Source organism: Neltuma alba, unplaced genomic scaffold (genome assembly GCF_004799145.2).
Source record: "Neltuma alba isolate B1F8T4 unplaced genomic scaffold, ASM479914v2 tig00011482_pilon, whole genome shotgun sequence".
Lineage (NCBI taxonomy): Eukaryota > Viridiplantae > Streptophyta > Magnoliopsida > Fabales > Fabaceae > Neltuma > Neltuma alba.
In genome coordinates this window covers 8,100-28,401 of record NW_021636151.1, presented here as the reverse complement: position 1 = coordinate 28,401, position 20,302 = coordinate 8,100, and the positions used below count along the sequence as shown (strand labels likewise).

Here is a 20,302-nt window from a genome sequence, read left to right as displayed (position 1 = left end):
ATAAATAATTTTAAAAAAATTAAATAATATTTGTAAAAATACAATTGATATTAAAAAAATCAATATCTTTCTGCCAAAGGTATTTGTAAAATCAGTATCTCCATTTTTTAATATAACACCTAATTTAATTTTTAATTTGATTTAAAATGTGATATCCTAATCTACTTTGCTTCTCATATTTATTTGTTTTTTTTAAATAGTTCTTATAATAATTGTACATGTTAAATTTTTTATCAAATTACACTTTGTAGTAAGAGTGTTTTAGTAAAAATAATAACTATTACTTACAGATAACTTATTTAATTAATTATCTTAATATACTTAAATTAATCAACTAATTTTTATACAAGTATGAGTATGTTACAGGAATAGGATCGCGGTTGTTATCTTTTTTTAATTTTGGATTGCAATTTACTAGAAACGTCGTCGTTGCAATTTCTTTGTACCCGAAGAAAAATTTGCCACCACCATCCACACCGCGAACTATCGTCAGCTCCATTAGCGTTCTCGGACAATAAAACAAGGAGCTCTTGCAATTTGCCTTCCCCGTATGTAACTGCAGAAGCTCGAACGCAAACCTTTAAAATAATGGCTCTGCCACTTACATGGCGGGCTTAGCCCTAGACTCCCCAATTTCATTTCCACATACATATATCTCGAACCTAGATCTACCTCTGGTTGATTCCCTTTCCGTCTCTGTACCGCCGATCCGATCTGATTCCAATCCGATCCAATAGGATCCGGTCCTCGGGATCCATACGAAGCATTTACCAATGGCAGGGGCAGCCTCTGCTCTCTTCCTTCTTGACATCAAAGGCCGCGTTCTCATTTGGCGCGACTACCGGGGCGATGTCTCTGCCGTCGAGGCCGAGCGCTTCTTCACCAAGCTCATCGAGAAAGAGGTTCGCTCCTGTGTTCCAATAGATCGATGCCTTTTGAGTTTCTAGTGCACTGCTTGTTTCTGCAGAAACTATAGGAAACGAAGTGAAAACATAATGTATAGGTGCATTTTTCGTTTGCATTGGATAAATTTAACTTAGCATAGGTGACGCTCGATCTCTGTTTAGCTCTTTCTCAATGTTGTTTGGAAAAATTTTAGATTTAAGTTGTTCAACGGCGCTGGTGAATTTTGAATCACTGGAGGCGGAATTGTAGAATATGTAAATTTGTTCTGAATTTTCCTTTACTCGCCGTGCTATGGACTTCTATGGCTTTCTATATCATGGGAAAACTAAGTTCAGCTGCCTTTGGCGTTTTGTAATGCTTCAGGGAGATCCGCAATCTCAAGATCCAGTTGTATATGATAATGGTGTGACCTACATGTTTATACAGCATAGCAATGTCTACCTCATGATAGCAGCCAGGCAAAACTGCAATGCCGCTAGCCTTCTTTTCTTCCTACATCGTATAGTTGATGTGAGTATTATCGGTAATTATGGTTCTAAAAGTATCCAGATTTGAGAATTTACACAAACGACTACTATGATGCCCTCAAATTATCCTGTTCTTCACGGCAGGTGTTTAAGCACTATTTTGAAGAATTGGAAGAGGAATCACTTAGGGATAACTTTGTTGTTGTGGTAAAATGCCTTGGAACCTTCTAATAGTTCTATTAATTAATTACATTGATACAGTTAGTTCTATCCTTTACTCAAAAGCAAATGAACAATCACCCTTAATTTTTCTTATTGGCAGTATGAACTCCTTGACGAAATTATGGACTTTGGCTACCCTCAGTATACCGAGGCAAAGATTCTAAGTGAATTTATCAAGACCGATGCTTATAGAATGGAAGTTACACAGAGACCTCCTATGGCTGTAACTAATGCTGTGTCTTGGCGTAGTGAAGGCATAAATTACAAGAAAAATGAGGTGTCTATTATTTTCTTTTTGCAAGAATTCCCATTTTGATCGGTAATATGATGGTCTTGCACACCAGTTGACATCTTCCCTTTTACATTTTCAGGTTTTCTTGGATGTGGTCGAGAGTGTTAACATACTTGTCAATAGCAATGGGCAAATAATTAGGTCTGATGTTGTTGGAGCGCTGAAGATGAGAACATATTTGAGGTTTGTTTTCTACTTCTGATAACTGAGTTTCAAGCCCTTGAGATGAGCTGTTAGCAAACTAGGTTAGCTATTGGCTTTATAGGTTGATGATTTCCTTAGCTTCATGGCCAAAGAAGAATTTATAGAGGGAGAAGGATGATGAGGAATTGTAGGATTAGGAATCCTTTTAAGAACAAAATAAACAAAAGGGAAAAGGAAAATAAAAGGCAGCAGCTCAGTAGAGATTTCAAATTTCTAGTCATGAGAAAATGCCTTAACTGTGAGTATGTAAGTCCATGTAGAAGGAAGGAAACTACCCTGTTCCAAAGAAGGTTCACAGTTAGAAACCCCTGGCTGAAATTTGAGAAAATGCCTTAACAAGCGGAGAAGAAAATCTCTAGAGTGGGACACTATAACTGCTTGGCAACCCTACAATGCAACGATAGTTAGCAGTAACTAGACACCCCCCCTCCCCAAAAAAATGAAAGAAAGAAAGAAAGGGAAGGAAAGAAAAGAAGATGTAACATATAACTCAATTACTTGGTGACAAAGCACCGTGCGTTCAATGAAATGCATTTGCTGCAAATCGTTATTATTGCTAATAAATAAATTACTGTCCATACAGATAACTTTTAATCTAAAAGGTTTGGTTAACCTTCCTACAAAAGTTCAAACTGCTGGAATGTGTGGAATATTCTCCACAGATGATAGGTTTTATGGTGCAATTTTTCTGCTAGTCACTACTGAAAGTTCGATATTTACTTTTTAGAGTGGATTGGACTTGATTTCGTTTTTTCTGATAGAATGTTTACGGGGAGAATGTTCATAAATTATGTTACATGCTTTGGCAGAATTAAAGCAATGTTTCTTTTTATGCAAATTTTATCTGTGATTCTTCTGGATGTTGTGCCCTGGTAGCATGGTGTTTGTTTCTTCAAATTGATTGCTTCACCTAATCATGTTGGTTTTCCTAGTCAGCACAAGTTGCTGATCTCTCTCTCTCTCTCTCTTCCTGCTTTACGCTTTTATCGCTATGTTGACCTTGAGTAGTTTCTATTGTGTCCAATGTAGTTTTTTAATTTTTTTCTTAAAAGTGTCCAAAATAATTTTGAGGGACGAAATTGCAAGTGGCAGTTTGGAGCATATTATGCTTACAGATTGTTAATATACTGCAGACGTGCCCAATCTTTGGGGTTCATTTGGCTCTCAACAGTTATAATCGGGAATGATCTGGATATGTGTACTGTGATAGTTCTGTTAATCTACCCTACATTTTGCAAGGGAGTGTTTTTGTAGAAACTCAAACATGACGTCTTTGGCTTATCTATTGCAGTGGCATGCCCGAGTGTAAACTTGGCCTAAATGATAGAGTATTATTAGAGGCACAAGGAAGGGCGACCAAGGGAAAGGCAATTGACTTGGAAGACATTAAATTTCATCAGTATGTACCCTTGAGTCTCTTGTATATGAGAAGCTGTCTGTGTGGATTATTTGTAACACAAAATATTAATATTCTTTCTGCAATAAAATATCTCTAGTATTAATGCTTGTTCTGAAAAATGTGTTGGCATTTTGATTAAGGTGTGTTCGCTTGGCCCGATTTGAAAATGATCGAACAATTTCCTTCATACCACCAGATGGATCATTTGATTTGATGACATATAGGCTCAGTACACAGGTTCCTCTTCTGTAAATGAAATATATTCTTTTCCATTCGAGGGGTAATATTTGTTTGCACATAGACATGCATGTGTGTCTTGGTTTTTTTTTTTTTGGGGGGGGGGGGGAATGGCCTAACAGAGAGAAAATGAATCTTAAGACTTAATGTTACTTTTTATCCCCTTGTTTCAGGTTAAGCCTTTGATTTGGGTGGAAGCTCAGGTTGAAAGGCATTCGAAAAGCCGGATTGAGATTATGGTAAAAGCTAGGAGTCAATTCAAGGAACGTAGGTACTGAGATTTCATTTTTCCCTGTTCCCTTCTTGTCCTGTTCTTTTAGGTAGATTGTAGAATTGCCCCTGTTCAATATATGTACTGACAGCTTCTGGCTCTAGATTTGAGATTAGCCTAAATTTTTTAATTTGTGGAATTTGATTATACAGCACTGCCACAAACGTTGAGATTGAGTTGCCTGTACCTGCTGATTCAACCAATCCAAATGTTGCATCTGCATCATATGCCCCTGAAAAGGATGCATTGATCTGGAAAATAAGATCCTTTCCCGGAGGCAAGGTATATGTTGACTTGGAGTGGCATTTTACCCTTTATTTAAAATCTAATATCAATACCTCGATTTGATTGCTAATCATTGGGTTTAAAATTTTTATCTTTAATGCTTTCAGGAGTACATGTTAAGGGCAGAGTTTCGTCTTCCCAGCATAACAGCTGAGGAAGCAACTCCTGAGAGAAAAGCTCCTATTCGTGTGAAATTTGAGATACCATATTTTACTGTTTCTGGGATACAGGTATTTATACTTGGACATGAATTTTCTTACATTCATAATACTGCTAGGCCTTTTTTTTTTTATACTGCAAATAGTGTCTGCATCCTTCAGTGCATCCCTATGTTGAGTGATCACATTTTGATTCCAATATTTCATCCGTGCTAGAATGTTGTGCTGCAGCAACTCGTCCTTGCTCCCTGCACCCTGTTTTCCTTGCTTAGCTTCCTCATGCGGCCAAAAAACTCAACAAGTGCACAAACTTGGTCCAAAACTTCTATCCCAACCGCAAATTAATGAAACCTTTCCCTATCTACCAATTTTTAAATTTTCTCTTTTTAATCTGCTTAAATGATTCAGAGAACTCTGACGACTCCCTTGCTGTGAAATATACATCAATTAAAGGAGCAATCCCGTTGAAATTCATAGACAGTCAATTAGAGAACTTTCTATTTTCATCATCTTCTGCCTCGTTATTACTTGCCTAATGGTTTGTGGTGTCAGAAACTATTCCCAACTATCGTTATGATCACTGTGGTCTGCAGACTTGAGTGAAGTAGTGAACTATAAATCTGTGATTGTTCGGTTGGTTTCTCACAGTTGGGACGAGGCTATCTAAACTAAACATAATGTGATATGTTGCTGTTATTTGGGGAATCGCTCATGACTTATGTAGTGATTACAACTGAAACGTTGACCGGCTTGATCAATATAGTGATAATGTTTAAATACTTGCAGGTAAGATACCTGAAGATAATTGAGAAAAGTGGGTATCAGGCCCTTCCATGGGTGAGATACATTACAATGGCTGGAGAGTACGAACTGAGACTTATTTGAGATCTTTTATCCTGGCTGTTTATTTTGAAACCCACCAAATAATCATGCCATATTTCTATGACCAATGACTTGGGAGTGGTGGATGAGGAGAGGGAATCACCAGAAATTGTCCGAGGCCCGGCTGAAATGATGAATTTATTTGAGCCACCATCGCCCTCCCTCCCTCTCTCTCTCTCTCTCTGTCTCTCTGCATGGTAATTTGTGTCTTGCCAGCATTTTGTAAGTTACTTTAGCTGTCTAGAAGGTCCATGTCAAATGATGAATTCACAATTTGTTAGCCAAAACTCCTGAGTCCTTTTGGCCATATCTGTACTGGATGATGAGAGAATGCTTTCCCCCTTTTCGTTTTTGTATTCAGAGTTTGCTCATCTTTTTCTATTGCCCTCATAATGTAATTTGATTTCCACCTGTAAGAATTTTTTGCTTTTGTATTAACAAGATTGATATCTGCAACTTTATTAAAGCTCCAATGATCTCTAGAAACGAAGTATTCCAAGCGTAAGATTTCGGATTCAAGTTCTGTGGCCCCACCAATGATAATACCCATTCACTCCTAAATGTTAAGTTGGTTTTATTCTTAAATGTAAAGTTTTAATCTACTTTATTTTTATAAGTATCAATTTTTTTCAAGCTAATTGTTTAACTTATAAATTGTTATATAATCAAATATTACATGGTGCTTCCTTTGCTTATTAACATAAATATTTATCTTTTTTAAAAAAAAAAATTGTTTATTGTTGTTGTTTACATGTTATAATGTTCTATCTAATATACATGATTAACAAAAATATTATATAAAAAATAATATCTATTTATTAGAAATAACTAACTAAATAAATTTTTTGATCTATTTAAATTAGTTATTTTTTATTAAAGAGTAAGGCAATAACATTTCAAGAAAATCATAAAAATTTTGTTATAACTAATTTATTTAGTTTTTTAAACTCTTTAGATAAGTGGTTATTATATTAAGATAGGAGAAGTAGTAAAATTTAAAATCTCAATACAGCCTATGTGCTAGTGATCCAGACCATTCGAGATTCCCGCATCAATAAAACTGGCAGGCAGTTATCGCTGTCAAGATAAGGCGTCCAAGAATGACCACTCTGTTGATTAACGGTTGTTACTCAATGCAGAATACAAGTAATAGTGCAATATGCAGAAATACAAATTTCCCAAGGACTCGACACATCCGCTATTAACAAGTGTTTGATATCTTCTCACAAAGTTATCAATTAAAGAACTTGGGCGGCGGCAGAAGGGGGAAAAGAATAAAAAGAAAACTCATATTTACAAAGGTGAAGAGGGTACCATGAAGGGCTGAAGGCAAAGAATGGCCTTTTTCTTTCATATTTCTCTTGTAATTTGTTTAATAACAGTACATACGCTATACTAATGATGAATTCCATTAGGTAATGTTGGAAGCTTCTTCCTGAAAGCGTGCTTTCGGCAACGTCCAAAAATGTCATCATATATCAAATCAAACTGCACTCCAGCCCTCTCCCGATTAATAATGAATAGAATGTGATCACCTTCCACATACTTGTAGTACCTGTTTCATCAAATATAATGATCCATTCAGTTCCACCGATATGAAAATTTGCACGGCTAGAAAGTGGTCGGTAACAAAATTTGCCTTTGATAAGTTCAAAACATATTCAGAAGGAATCTATATATCTCTAAGAATTTGCACATTTCATTACGGTAAATTATTGTTCCTTAAGTCTTGTTAGTCAACACCATTCATAAGAGGGCAGCGTATCACATACCAGATGCCTGGCTGCAAGGGTTCGCAATCTGAATCCTTTTCAACAAAACGGTTTGGGTGTTCAATTGGGAAACGAGGATGGGTCATGGATATTGTGTTTAAGGCTCCATCGTTGTCCTGCCAGTCCTCATCCCTGCAATGCCAATTTGGAAGTTGTTGATTGGTCAAGCTTAACTCAAGTTACAACCCGAAGCTGCTCAAGGGAAAGGCCAGAGGGAGACAATGTCTAATGCTTCAATAAAATGAAAAAACCATACCTGTAACCTTTGTAAGGGGGAGAAACGTCGGAAGGATGTCGCCATTGGGTCATCTGCAAAACTCTTATAAAAAGCAATGGGTGAATTCCAGTAATGCTTGAAGGAAGTGTGACACCTAGGATTTTCCTAGTGCGCTTGGTAGCATAGCTGAAGTAGTAAGTATTTGGAAAAGTGTGTAGATGGTAGTTGAGTTTTATAGATCCTTGAATTGTAAGATCAGGGAGGATCCAATCCCCTGAAGCAAATGGACCGGCATGCCCCAGGAGGCAATCGACAAGCCCCGAAATGCCCATCTTCCTCCATGACATGTTGAAGTGATCAAACCCGAAATTGTAGTAGGTCTTTAGCATGGAAATGTCCAGCCAATCATAAATTATTGCTCCGATACGGCAAATTTGCAGCAGACAATAGGTTTCAATGTTTTCCAATCTTCTGGCCTAAAACAAACTCAAGTTGAAGATCACCAGTTTCAGCAATCACAGTTTGTTCACAAGTGAAACTCAATTCTCAAGATTAGCAGAAGTGCAGAAACAATGAAAACATTCATGACATTCAATTGAAGCAAGCAAGTATATGGTCTTTTTGAATGCAGATTCCATTATTGAGACATCAGATCACAGTTGCCAGTTTGCTCAGAATGGCAGCATGAGCATTAACTCATAAGTACCGAAGGAATATACTAGTTCCAATTTATTACCTAAACCCAATCACCCCATATCTAGTGAATAAGATAACATCAGTAATAGATTGCTCTGTATAATATCACTCCCTCAATGTCAACGGTAAGCTATAATTTATGCATCAGATTAAGCATGACTACGATTTTCCCATACACGACATGAATTACAAGGTGAGGAACCTCCGAGTTGGATAAATTAGTCTACAGATGGGAACTTACTGCATGCCGTCAAAGTAGGTTCTTGTAGTGCCATTAAATGCTCCTGATAAGGCCGTTATGCTCAAAACCCAGCTCTCTGAAGTGTCTTCATACCCCTTAAATGCCTGGAGACAACATGCCAAATAATCTTCAACAAATCATTTTCCACATTAGACCATCAGCATGACAGTGCAAATTTGGGACTGACCTTATCAGCAAGCATTTGTTGCAAAACACGAGCAACCTGTGCTCCAGCTGAGTGACCAACAAAGTGAATGGGATGATCCTCGTCCCACTCAGGATAGTGGCCTGCATCCAAATTGTCAGGACATTTTTTTTTCATTCAACGGGAAAAAATGGACTATAAGAGCATAATAGACTACAGAACAAGCAGATCCTCGAACCTTGTTCGTAGATGCGTCCAAACTGCGAGTGTCCATAAGCAATGCTGTGCTCTTCGCCGTAATCGACTTGCCCACCTTTTAGATAATAGAACAATTCGCGAGCCCTGAGACAAAATACTTTCAGAACTTTCCCGAACAAGCACAAAATCAAAAGCAACCCAACCTAAAAGGAAAATCCATTAACAAAACCCAGAAAAATAATGGAAGTTTCGACGCCTCAATCAATCACCTATCATGGATACTGGTTAAGATCCCAAATCAGGGACGAGAACCCTTTCATCTTTCTTCTCTGCACCGGCGAAATACGATAAACTACCCAATCTCTGCGAATTGAAAACGGAATGAGATTCATCTAATTGGAGAAAAGAAGTTCATCACAGAAACGAACGGAAACAGGCGTTTACTTACCCCTTTGCCAAACCCGAAAATTCCATGTAGTAACACAATAGGAGGCAGGTCATCGTTTTTATCTTTTCGCATTTCGTCCTTGACCTCGATATTCTCCTTAGACTTGTAAAAGTAATCACTAAGAGCTTGCGAGAGATCTCCAGCAACACCCGTGCTGAAAATGTAAAATCCATAAAGCAAATGGATGATAGAGCTCACAAACAGCTCCACCAATTGCAGATAAGCTAACCATAATCTGATCATTTTGCAGAATCAACCCCCAAATGAAGAACAACGAAGAAGTTTCCAAACAAGAGAGCCTTCTTTGAACCCAGAAGACAAAAGAACCACGAAGAAGGCTCCTTGTTGCCGAAGGTAAGAAACGCTTCAAATCCTTCAGGGGCTCAGGCTAATAGATTACCCCTTTTGTGTTGTCGAAGCTTGAATGTTACCATGTAGAGTAAAGCAATAAGGAAATCTCACGCGGGTCGGAAACAGATTTCATATAGTCGTTTCACGCCTCAAAATTCAAACTTTGAAAAATGGTTATTTTGCACATTTTTATTGTTCTCCTGCCACATGGAAAGCAGACCACCAATCAAAATTCCATCGAGAAAGCAATAAACTTTTCTGAATTTAATAAGAGAAAAAAAAATGCGTGGAGAAAAGAAAATGCTCGCTTGGGTTAACGATGCGTGTCCAATCATTGCCCCTGAGACAATCGGGATGGTTGTAGGCACCACAGAGCTGAAGAAAACAACATCCAGAATAATTTTCCAGATAATCGCCTCCGAATCAGCGACGAGACAAATAAGACCGATTCAGATACGAATACGATTCGAGAGGTTTCTTTATCGATGATGTAGACTTGTGGAGAGCAGAGACGTCAAGCCAACGCTCAACTGTGGTTTGTTAATTTGTTTACAATTTACAAACGAATTCTGAATAAAAATTAGTTGTTTCCTTAATTCTTCTTGTAAGCCAAATACTACCTCCGATCCTAATTATAAAAGCTAATTGATTAATTTAAAAAAATTAAAGAAATAAGTTGAGTTAGTTATTTGTCCTAAATAGGTGTTGTCTTTTCTAAAATATCCTTGCTAGTCAAGTGTATTGACTAGAACTATTATTATTAGAAGGGTTACTTTGAAAAAAAATCTATAAATATGAGAGACAAAGTGAATTGGAATCTTATATTTAAGATCAAAATAAAAATCAAACAAGATTTTATATTAAGGATCGGAGATAGTAATACGCAATAATTAAAAAGTCTCAGATTATTACTATTATTTTTTCCTTATCTTAATTTGGGTAACTAACTCTCAAGTTTAAAACCTGAAAGTGTGTGTGTCTATATATTTGTACTCCTCCGGTCCTTATTATAAGACCCAATTTGACTTTTTATTTGGTCCTAATTATAAGACCCAATCTATTTTCTCTCTTATATTTATATATTTTTTCCAAGATAATCCTTCTAATAATGATAGTTTTAACCAATATACTTAATTAGCAAGGATATTTTAGGAATAACAACACTTATTTATTATAAATAACCAATTTAATTTACTTCCTTAATCTCCTCAAATAAGTTAATTGGGTCTTATAATTAGGACCGGAGGAGTATATATTGATCATATGAGAGAGAGAGTATACGTTAACGGTAAGGGTTCAATGAATGTGATGTGGCGTGCCACAGGCAGATTCCGCGGCTGTTGGGTAAACAACAAAACTGTTCTAATAAAAATAGCTGGCCACTTTGTTTTTGGAAAGCGCTAAGATGACTTGTAATTATAATATTTTTAATTTATAATATGGGAATGAACGACGTGGATTTTCAAAGATTCTGAATCATGTTTGATAGTATTGAAGAAATCGAAGGAGGGGAAAGAGGTAGAAGAATTAAGAAATAATTTAAAAAAAACCCTTGTTTTTAATAATAATTGATCTAGTTGGTGAGAATACTAAAAACATAAAAGAAGACCCTTGTTATTAATAAAAATTGATTTGAATTTGACTTCATAAGATATGACTTCAAATTCTGCTGTTGTTATGGGCAGACAATTTATAAATACTTTCATGCATGCTCAATAAATCATCGGAAGCAGGAGCTCCGTTGCTTGGCCGGATGGCTAGAAAGGGCGCCCAAGGTGCGTGCCCGCCTCCAGGGCTCGGTTTCGACATCTCACCCCTCCTCGATTTAGAGGCAACTCTGGATTAGTCGATCTCCTTCAGGAGGTCGGATACCGGAGACTTTACGCAAAAAAAAAATCATCGGAAGCTAGCTCACTTTTATTATTGTTAAGAAAAACGAAGATTCTTCTATGTTATTACTCTATGGGTGAGGAAAAATAGAGTATACTTAATGCAAGGTACTACCTACTTCGTATAAATAAATAATTAAAATATTGCGTGAGAAAAATAATGAAAGGGCTGGATTTCCCATAATTTTTTTGACCAAAGAATTTCCCAGAATTAAAGTTCTTATTATATGAACTTTTTAATTCATAGGCTGTATATTTATCCCTAAAAAGAAGGTACCTTAATATTAATTTAAACATGCACTCATATTTAAGGTAATGAAAACACGGTCATCGGCGCGTTTAAAAATGTATTAATGGTGAATAATATGATATTCATTTTAAATAATACTTCTCTAGTCCTGTTTATAAGATACTTCCAACATGTTTTATATAGATTAAGAAAAAACTTAAACTTTATTAACTTTAATTTAAAATTCAACAATTTTCTAACTTTGTCCTTATTTAATATATATTATATCTTATATAAATAGAGTCAACACAATAATAAATAAAGAGTGAAATTATATATTGATACGAAAAATTTCTCTCAGTACCCTATAAATAGGACAAAAAATGTGTTATCTATCTGCTTTATAAATAGAATCAGAGGAGTATATATATGGCTATATGTATAACTTAAAAATTCCATAATTTACTTACCAAGCGCTTTTCTTTTGTTGGAACAAAAAAAGGATTCAAGCTTGCGGTGCCACTGATTGCCGGTCCCACTTCTCCATTATGTATCTTGCCATCTACTCTGCCAAAACCATTTGAGGCCTTTGGTTTTGATAACTTAAAGTTTAGGATTAGCTATAAGGTCATAACTCATAACTTGAGTCTGCAAAAGGGGAAAAAAAAAAAACTTGTGGAAAACATTTAGTGTGATTGAGTTAGAAGGTTTTTGGGTATAAATTCAAATTCAGTATCAAATTCTTTCAATGGCTCAAGTAAATTGTCTCATATTTCTTGTGTGGTTGGGAAATAATATTAGTAACTTGATTGTGCTGACCAAGTTGGTGAAGTGGGGAAATAAAGAAAGGAATGGGAGAAAAATGCGTAGGTGGGGAAAGGAGCACGTGAAGGGTGAGGAGAGAGAGAGAACAGGATGAGTCATAGTCTACGCGGATGAGTCTAGAGTCTAGACGCTTCCAAAACAGCACGTGGTCCCAAACACAAACAGGTGGCTCCCCCCAAACTACACAAATCTATTTATTAACTTTCTTTATATTCTTTTCTTCCGCCTCCCGATTGGCTTCCCTCTTCGGTCGGTACCTCCTTCGTGTACCTCACGCGCCTTTTTTGCATCGCCCCACTATGGCGCCAATCCTAACTGTTTTTTCCCCTCCTCCCTAACAGCGCCTCCCAAAAAAAAAAAAAAAACACAGAAATTCGCTGCTCTTAATCACAAGTAGTCGTGGCTAAGTGTGACAAGCGAGTCATATTTTAATCTATTTGTCATCATCAAATATTAAATGATCATTTTTAATAACGCTTCACCCCCCCCCACTATTTGACGAGCCCGAATGCTTTTACTTTGGGAAATTCGTCCATCTTAATTCTAAATAAATAGAAAAATAATAAACCAATATTATTATTTTATTTTATTTTATTTATTCAAAACATGTTTTTTAGAATGAGACGTTTGAATACATAGGTATAAAAGCTACTATTATAAGAAGACAAATGTAGGTAACCCCGGAGTCTAGATGAAGAACACAACTAGAAAATCATCGTATGTACAGAATTGGCAAATAACGACGAGGATTATTATAGTTTTATCCGTATAGCATTTTTGTAAAAAAAGATAGAGACATTTTTATGAGCACTCCTCTGTCGTCTAATAAAAAAAGGGCGGAGTTTCTAATGTCAACTTGTTCCACAATCTGATGCTCGTCATGAGTTAAAGATCCTTGAAAGATAAGCTCTTATCCTTGGGGCGAAGATTTTGAAGATTGTGAGGAGCCCAATCACTGGCCCAGGCCTCATTGGGCTTTTGAGACTTAGACCCATGGACCAATTCATCAGGCCTGAATTTGGTCGGACCCATATATAATGGGCTCCAAATAGAGCTTGGCATTGCCAGTGGCTGCTATGTTCCCCTCTTTAGCAGAAAACGATGGCCGAAATAGTTTTATTAACGTCAAAAATTATAATAAGGTCTAAATAAAAAAAATTTAGAAGTTATCATTTTTACTTTGAAACTTGTTATTACAGGCTGCTTAAGTTGTTATTAAGATTTTTTGTAATTATTTTTCTTTCTTAGGACTTAATTGTAATTCTTCCTAAAAAGTATTTATTGATAGGTAGGAAAGTGAAAAAAAAAACTATTTTTTCTTTAATGAAAAACAATAAAAACTGAATATAGGTAAGGGGTTCAAAATATTAAATATGACGTAATAAGCACCAGTAGGGAGGTCAGATGGGGTGGATCTATATTCCATCTCCAGCGCAGCCACCTGCGGTTCATGGTTACTGTAACTGCAGAGGCAAAGTCTCCTGTTATTTACGCAACCTCCGCTTGCCTTCCAAGTCAATTCTTTCCCCATTTATGCATTTAATTAATACAAGTAGTAATTAACAATTATTGCATGTTAAGTATTCATATTAACCAGCTGTAATCGGTTTCAGCTATTAAAAAAAAACCTAGCTGTAATCGGTTACAGTAGGCAGACTCACTTGATACCGCCCGTTCACTTCTCTTATTATATGAATTAAAAATGAATTCAACAATTAATGGCACTTTTTAAGCTAATTAGAATTCGGTGAACCACATGCATAATAATTAGAGTAAAATACATTACATACCTTACTACTTTACCTAAATTACAGAAACATCTCTTGTATTTTAAAAGCGTATACGAATTTCTTTTGAAATTAAAATATATGTTACACAAGCCGGGAAAACGGGCCGAGCCTGTTGGGCTGGCCCGTTTAGCCCCTGAAATTATGAGGGTCGGGCTTGATATTTTTCCCTTCAAATAGAAAATAAGCCCTGGAGGGCCGAGGGCTTAAAAGGGCCAGTCCTGGAGGGCTGTAGGCCGGCCCTTTTAAGCCCTTTTATAATTTTTTTTTGTTTTTTAAATTTTTTTATATAATTCTAATATTATTAATTTTTTACATTGTTACTAATATTTTAAATATTTAGTTATTATCATCATTTTAAAATTAAATTTAGTGTTAAACAATAATTTATCTAATTAAATTTTTAAAAAATGTGTTAATTTGGACTTTAATAATAATTTGATTTATATTATATGCGTTGATATTTTTAAACTATATATATATATTTGATAATAGAGTATTTTTATACTTATATAACTTGTGATTCTATAATTTGAATTAGAAATTCATGAGTTTCAACAATAATGTTTCTCACATTAAAGTAAAATAATAGTTAGATTGTACAATTTAAAAGTAAAATTCTTATAAAAAAGAAAAACTTAATATTTTTGTTACGAAAGAAAAACATGCTTATGAAGAAGAGTAATTAATTATAGTGATGATGAAATTTCAAAAGATTAATGATAGTGTTTATTTATTACACAATTGCACTATAGATAAAACTTTTGGATGTTGTTATCTTGTTAATGAATGTTTTAAATATTCTTGGATGTTGATGGATATTTATATATGATGATATTTTATATTTGTGACTTAATTTTATTCATATTTATGTCTTTTTTTAATAATTTCATTGGTTTATTTTTATTTTTTTATAAAATTTATGATAAATATAAAAAAATAGTATTTTTTTCTCAAACGGGCCAAAAGCCTGCGGGCCGGCCCTGAACCCTGTGGCTTAAGGGCCGGGCCTAGCAAATTAGGGTATTTTTGAAACTTCAGCCCTGGAGGGCTAGCCCTTTTAAGCCCATCAGCCCTGATTCCCAACTTTGCTTCCTTATATCACTAATGATTTATTTTTATCTCCCTAAACTATTAATTGACCGTTAACTTTTATTTTGACTAAAATACCCTTCTTTAATACACGAATTATTTAAATATTTTCAAAAATAATTTTTATATAACTTGCAAATTATTCAAATACATATAGTTTCAAACTTTCTAATATGTTATACTATTTATTAATTTTGATCATATCATCAAAATCATCTATATGACAAAAATACCAAAGATTTGGAAAAACAGACAAAGATATCAAAAAGGATATCATATTCACTATTCAACTTTTGAGATTTACACAAGAGTCTATAATCAATGGATGACTAGTTAGTCAAAAGCAAAAACCTAAGAAAATAGTACAAATATAACAAGAATTGATATCAATAAATGATCAGCCTGAGCAGCAAACCCAAGAATGCCAAAAGAAAAAAAATATGAACCTCTCTCTTTTCTCTCTTCAATTTTCGGAAGAAGTGGTCTATAATTAGGGGCACCTAACATTTCTACCAGGTCCACCGTAGTAAAAGTAGTTTCCCCACACACGATTAATGCCGCCTTGAATATCATAGCAACCCGGGTGATCGGCGAGGACCCGAAGATTGGACAAAGGGACCAAGTTATTGTCCCAATCCACGACTTGGAGGTTCCGAAAGTAAGAGGCTCTTCGGAAGCCTTCTTCTGCAAAATGCCCACTTCCCATTTGGGTCAGTGTGTGGGTACCCGACGATCTCGAGTTCACTATTTCTCCTCCAAATTGAACCATGCTCGCGTGTTGCCTTAGGTGCGTGAACAGCCTCGACGGCCAGTACCCGACTAATATACCCGATCCGAACTCCAGCCACCAGTTCCCATGCTTCGGATCCTGTCATTCTCTATTCGGGTCACAAGGGGGCATTCTTATGGGTGAAAAAAAACCTTAAATGTTGCCGTATATGGATAAAGTTATCATAGTTATTTAGAGATATTTTTTTAGAATTAATTTAAGTTTTATGCAAGGATCATTGCTTTTGTTTCTAAAAATTGTAAGAAAATTTTTAGACCTTTGTAGGGTAATGAAATTCTAACTTAACCTTCATAATAATTATCACCCTGATTCATGAGGTTATAAGAATTCTGAGTATTATTAAAATATGAAAATTCGCAACCCAACTTAGGTTAAAACAAATTTTAATATTATTCCATCAAAATTTTATTTTTTATAATGGTAATGTTTTGTTCCACTCATTATAAATTTAAAAAACAATTATTAGATGTCATTTTCCCTTAAATAAAGGCCTGCCTCTACTTTAGAGTTTTTAGACACAAAATTCAATGCCAACGCGAGACTTCCAAAACAATGAGATCCCACCATTGACCGTCCTTTGTATTTTTCCTTTGACTACCCCAAGGAAAAACCTGTTAGTCAATGTCACGATTTACTCACTGATGTAAGTTATTTTCTCTAATTTGATTAGCAAAACATTAATTTCATATTTTGTCTTTCTATAAAATTAAATTTTATTTCTGGCAAAAAAATAAATCATATAAAATTTATAAGTGATTAATTTATTGTAATTAGTATTATTTTGATTTTTGTTCAGGGTATATTTAAAAAGTTTTATAAATTTTCTACACATTTAATGTTATAACTTCTTTTTTAACTATTTTTTAATCAATAGTGAGGTGATTAAGCGGGACTTATGTTATGAATAAGAGAATTGTGTAACAACGCTTGACTTGATACGATCCACAGTAAAAAGAAAAAGAAAAAGTCAAGTACACCCACCTAACATAAATGGAAAAAAATATTGAATATTGAATTTAGGGCCGCTGCTTATTTTGATTTGAAAATCATAGAATTTGAATCTAATAAAAAATGCTAAATGGTTATTAATTGTATAAAAATGTTAAATTTAGGGAATTACCTTCCAAATAAGCAAGCTAATATCAAATTGACCACCCTTGTAAGAAGAAGTAGGCGAAATTGCAGCCCCAATTGCAATCCTGTTATTAGTTTGAACGAAGCCAGAGCACAATAAATTGTAACACCCAGTTGCTTGATAAGCATCACTCTGCATCCACACACATATCTTACACTTCAGCAAGAAGCAAATTAAAACGCAAACACAAAAACATTAAAATAACAAACACAAACGTTGTAATAAATTCTACTTACTGTCCAATAGGTAAAAAACCTGGGATAGCTGTCACCATATAGCTCAGGGCTGACCTGCATCAAAACTGATGCAACTTAGTTTCACTGCTCTTGCTTGCTTTGCTTGCAATCCAAATATTATTAATTACACTGAGAGAATACAAAAAATAAAAACAGAGAGGTAGGTGGTTTGGTTGTGGCCTTTTAAATGCTTATCTTAGTGTGATGCATTAATAAGGAAGTTTATGATACAGAGGAAAAAACAGAGTGTTTGTGTTGGACAGAATTAAATGAGTGAACAGAACATATTACTACCTGCCAACCAGCTTCAATTGTATTGAGATCTTGCCCGAATGAGCCAGAAATGACCCAAATTTGAGACAAACTGAATTCATATTGATTTGCCACACGTGGAACCCACACGTTTATGCTTGCTTTTGCTCCGTAATACTTATCTCCACTCACAAATCCTACTGCATGCTGAAAATAAACACAGCAGCAAGTTTATAATACAATCCCAGATACAGATTGGGCTGTGCTTGAGAAATTTTCTTGGAAGAGGTTGGTGTGGGTGCGATTTGAAGATGAAGATCAGTCTGTTTTGTTAAATCGTAAGAGAAAAGGACAGCTTCTGAAGTTCTTGCTTTGGAGTAAGGGGAAACTATTTGCAGAGGGATTCTGAAACTCTGTGGTCAATGTAATAAATTACCAGAGGAATTAATAATGGATGGTGTGTCATGGTCAAATTTGTGGTTATGGCTTTAATTGTAATCAGAAATGGGAAAAAGGTACCTGTTCTAGTTAAACATACTTCACATTTTGTCAGGGAAGAGAAAAAGAAAATTCTGGGTTTGTGATGGAACTTAGAAGAATGAATACCTCATGGCCATTACTATTTGAGTCCCTCCTTACACGTCCTCTGATTTTTCTTCCAAATCTGCGAACAGAACTGGCTCTTAACATGTCTTCTTCTCTTGTTCTTCTGATTGGGATGGTTCCTTCAGGACATGACTCTCCAGACAAAGTCCATATCTGAAAATTCTCACTGAACCAACCCATTTGGTTTTGATGGATTTTAGGCCTCTCTGGAGGATCCTGGAAAAAAAGATCCAGTATTTTAGTCACAATCCATATCAGAATGACAGATTCTGAGAACCCATTCGAATAAATATAATTTCTATACCAATGGTTTCTGTCCTTTCAGAAGAGGATGATCAAAAGCTGGCTGCTGATGAGACACAACACAGTCTATTATATCTCCATCAGGACTCTGCAGAAAACCACACGAAAATAAGACGAAAAAATCAAAAGAAAAGAAAAAGGAGGGAAATTTACGGGTCAGAGAATTTGATGTACCTGAATTGTTTTAACATAAGGCTTGTTAATCTGCTGGAGACGAGTTCTTATGATGTTGAGTTTCAGAAGCTCTTTCTGGGGCTGAAAAGTCTGATTGAAAATCTGAGAACGGACAGGACAAGCCAGAGAAGCAACAAGGAGGAGGAAATGTACAAGAAGTGAAATGATTGGAGAGCTGAAACACAAGCTAAAATCCATGCTTGAGAAATTTCTTTCGTTTGTTTCTATTCAGAACCATGCGTGTGTCTGTTTGTTGGCATTGAGGTTGTCTTCTTCTTCCATGAAAAAACAAAACAAAACTTGAAGCTCCACTCCACAACACAGAAGAACCTCTATTCTAGGCACCTTAATTTAGTCTTCTTCACCATTTCCAAATCCTTGAAATCCCAGAACAACAACAAGAACGCTCGTGCTATTTTCTCTCACTCTCTCGAGTCTAGTGCTTGAAACTTGTAAACAATGGATATAGTATTACAGACAACTTGAACTCTTGGGTTTCAAGCTAATTAAGAATACACCGAAAAGAAAAAAAGGGCTGGGGTTTTCTTAAAGGTTTGGCCATGTGGGGTGGAATTATATATGCCAGAAAATCATTCTGACTTTTAAAATTTGTGAAGAATCAAGCGAGAGAGAGAAGGGTTTTGTGTTTCCAAACTGCAGTACAAAGACTGAAACTTTAGCTTTTTGTGTGTGGATATTAAAGGGCAAAATGGTCCATGTGATTTCCTGTTATTCTCTCTCTCTTTTTTTTTTTAACTTTGGGTCTGAAGACAGAAGGGAATTAGAATTTTTTTTTTTTTAGCTTTAAAGTTCCTTCCTTTTCTCTCTTTCCCACTTCCCTAGATGTTCTATTTGTCAGCTGTTCCAATTTTATTTTCAATTCAATTTTATATATTTTTGTGTATATACCATGCCATCATGGACACATACTCATAATTTTTAACAAATAAAGCTAATCCACTTTCACCATGCATACACGAAACTTGGATAAGTTTTTTTGGCCTGCATTTCATTTAAATAATGAAATTTTCACTTTCAATTATAACTTTCAATTCATAATTCTTGATAAAAATAACATCACATGATAAGTTTACAGAGTTAATATTTATAAAATTAATTATTTAATACTGCTAGTCATAGGACGCAACTCTTCTTCTAATATTATTTGTTTTACATTTTCAAGATTTGAATCATCAGCCATGGTTTAGTTGATCCAATACTAAATTAATCTTATTAACGTAAGACGGCATGGTCCACACCATTCTTGTAATAGAATTTTTAAAATTTTTTATTAATAATTAAAATGAGAAGAGAAACATAAAATAAGTTCATTTGACAGGATAGTCATTTTAATAATTCTGGTGGGTGGGTGGATGGTGCAATTAATGTGAAAGAGTAAATAGGAAGAAATATTAGTTACAAAGTATATAAAATACATACACATTGCGTCTTTGTTAATATATCATCAATTATTATTATTATTATTTAAAAATTCACGGGCACATTATCTCAGTTGAACCGTGAAGTTTAGAAATCCCAAACCCCGCTTAGCTGGATGTTGAATTTTGATGACCTGTTGATGCAATTTCATAA

The 20,302-nt window shown here is 35.1% G+C and overlaps 2 protein-coding genes and 1 pseudogene across 2 annotated transcripts; 1 reads left to right on the top strand and 2 right to left on the bottom strand.

Moving 5' to 3' along the window:
* Positions 1–502: 502 nt before the first annotated feature.
* Positions 503–5,793, top strand: LOC114713978 (AP-1 complex subunit mu-2). Its single transcript, XM_028898674.1, has 11 exons — positions 503–902; positions 1,270–1,416; positions 1,518–1,580; positions 1,696–1,872; positions 1,967–2,070; positions 3,383–3,490; positions 3,631–3,727; positions 3,901–3,998; positions 4,151–4,280; positions 4,391–4,513; positions 5,228–5,793. The coding sequence occupies exons 1-11, from the start codon at positions 774–776 to the stop codon at positions 5,324–5,326; spliced, it is 1,275 nt and encodes a 424-aa protein (XP_028754507.1). The 5' UTR covers positions 503–773; the 3' UTR covers positions 5,327–5,793.
* Positions 5,794–6,639: 846 nt separating this feature from the next.
* On the bottom strand, positions 6,640–9,778 carry LOC114713975 (lipase-like; annotated as a pseudogene).
* Positions 9,779–15,472: 5,694 nt separating this feature from the next.
* On the bottom strand, positions 15,473–19,288 carry LOC114713981 (uncharacterized). The gene is made up of 7 exons (XM_028898677.1): positions 18,710–19,288; positions 18,537–18,623; positions 18,233–18,448; positions 17,669–17,833; positions 17,375–17,428; positions 17,124–17,270; positions 15,473–16,081 (listed from the first exon to the last, which is right to left on the bottom strand). Exons 1-7 carry the CDS (start codon positions 18,905–18,907, stop codon positions 15,704–15,706), a joined length of 1,245 nt encoding a protein of 414 aa, XP_028754510.1. The 5' UTR covers positions 18,908–19,288; the 3' UTR covers positions 15,473–15,703.
* Between the last annotated feature and the right edge of the window lie 1,014 nt (positions 19,289–20,302).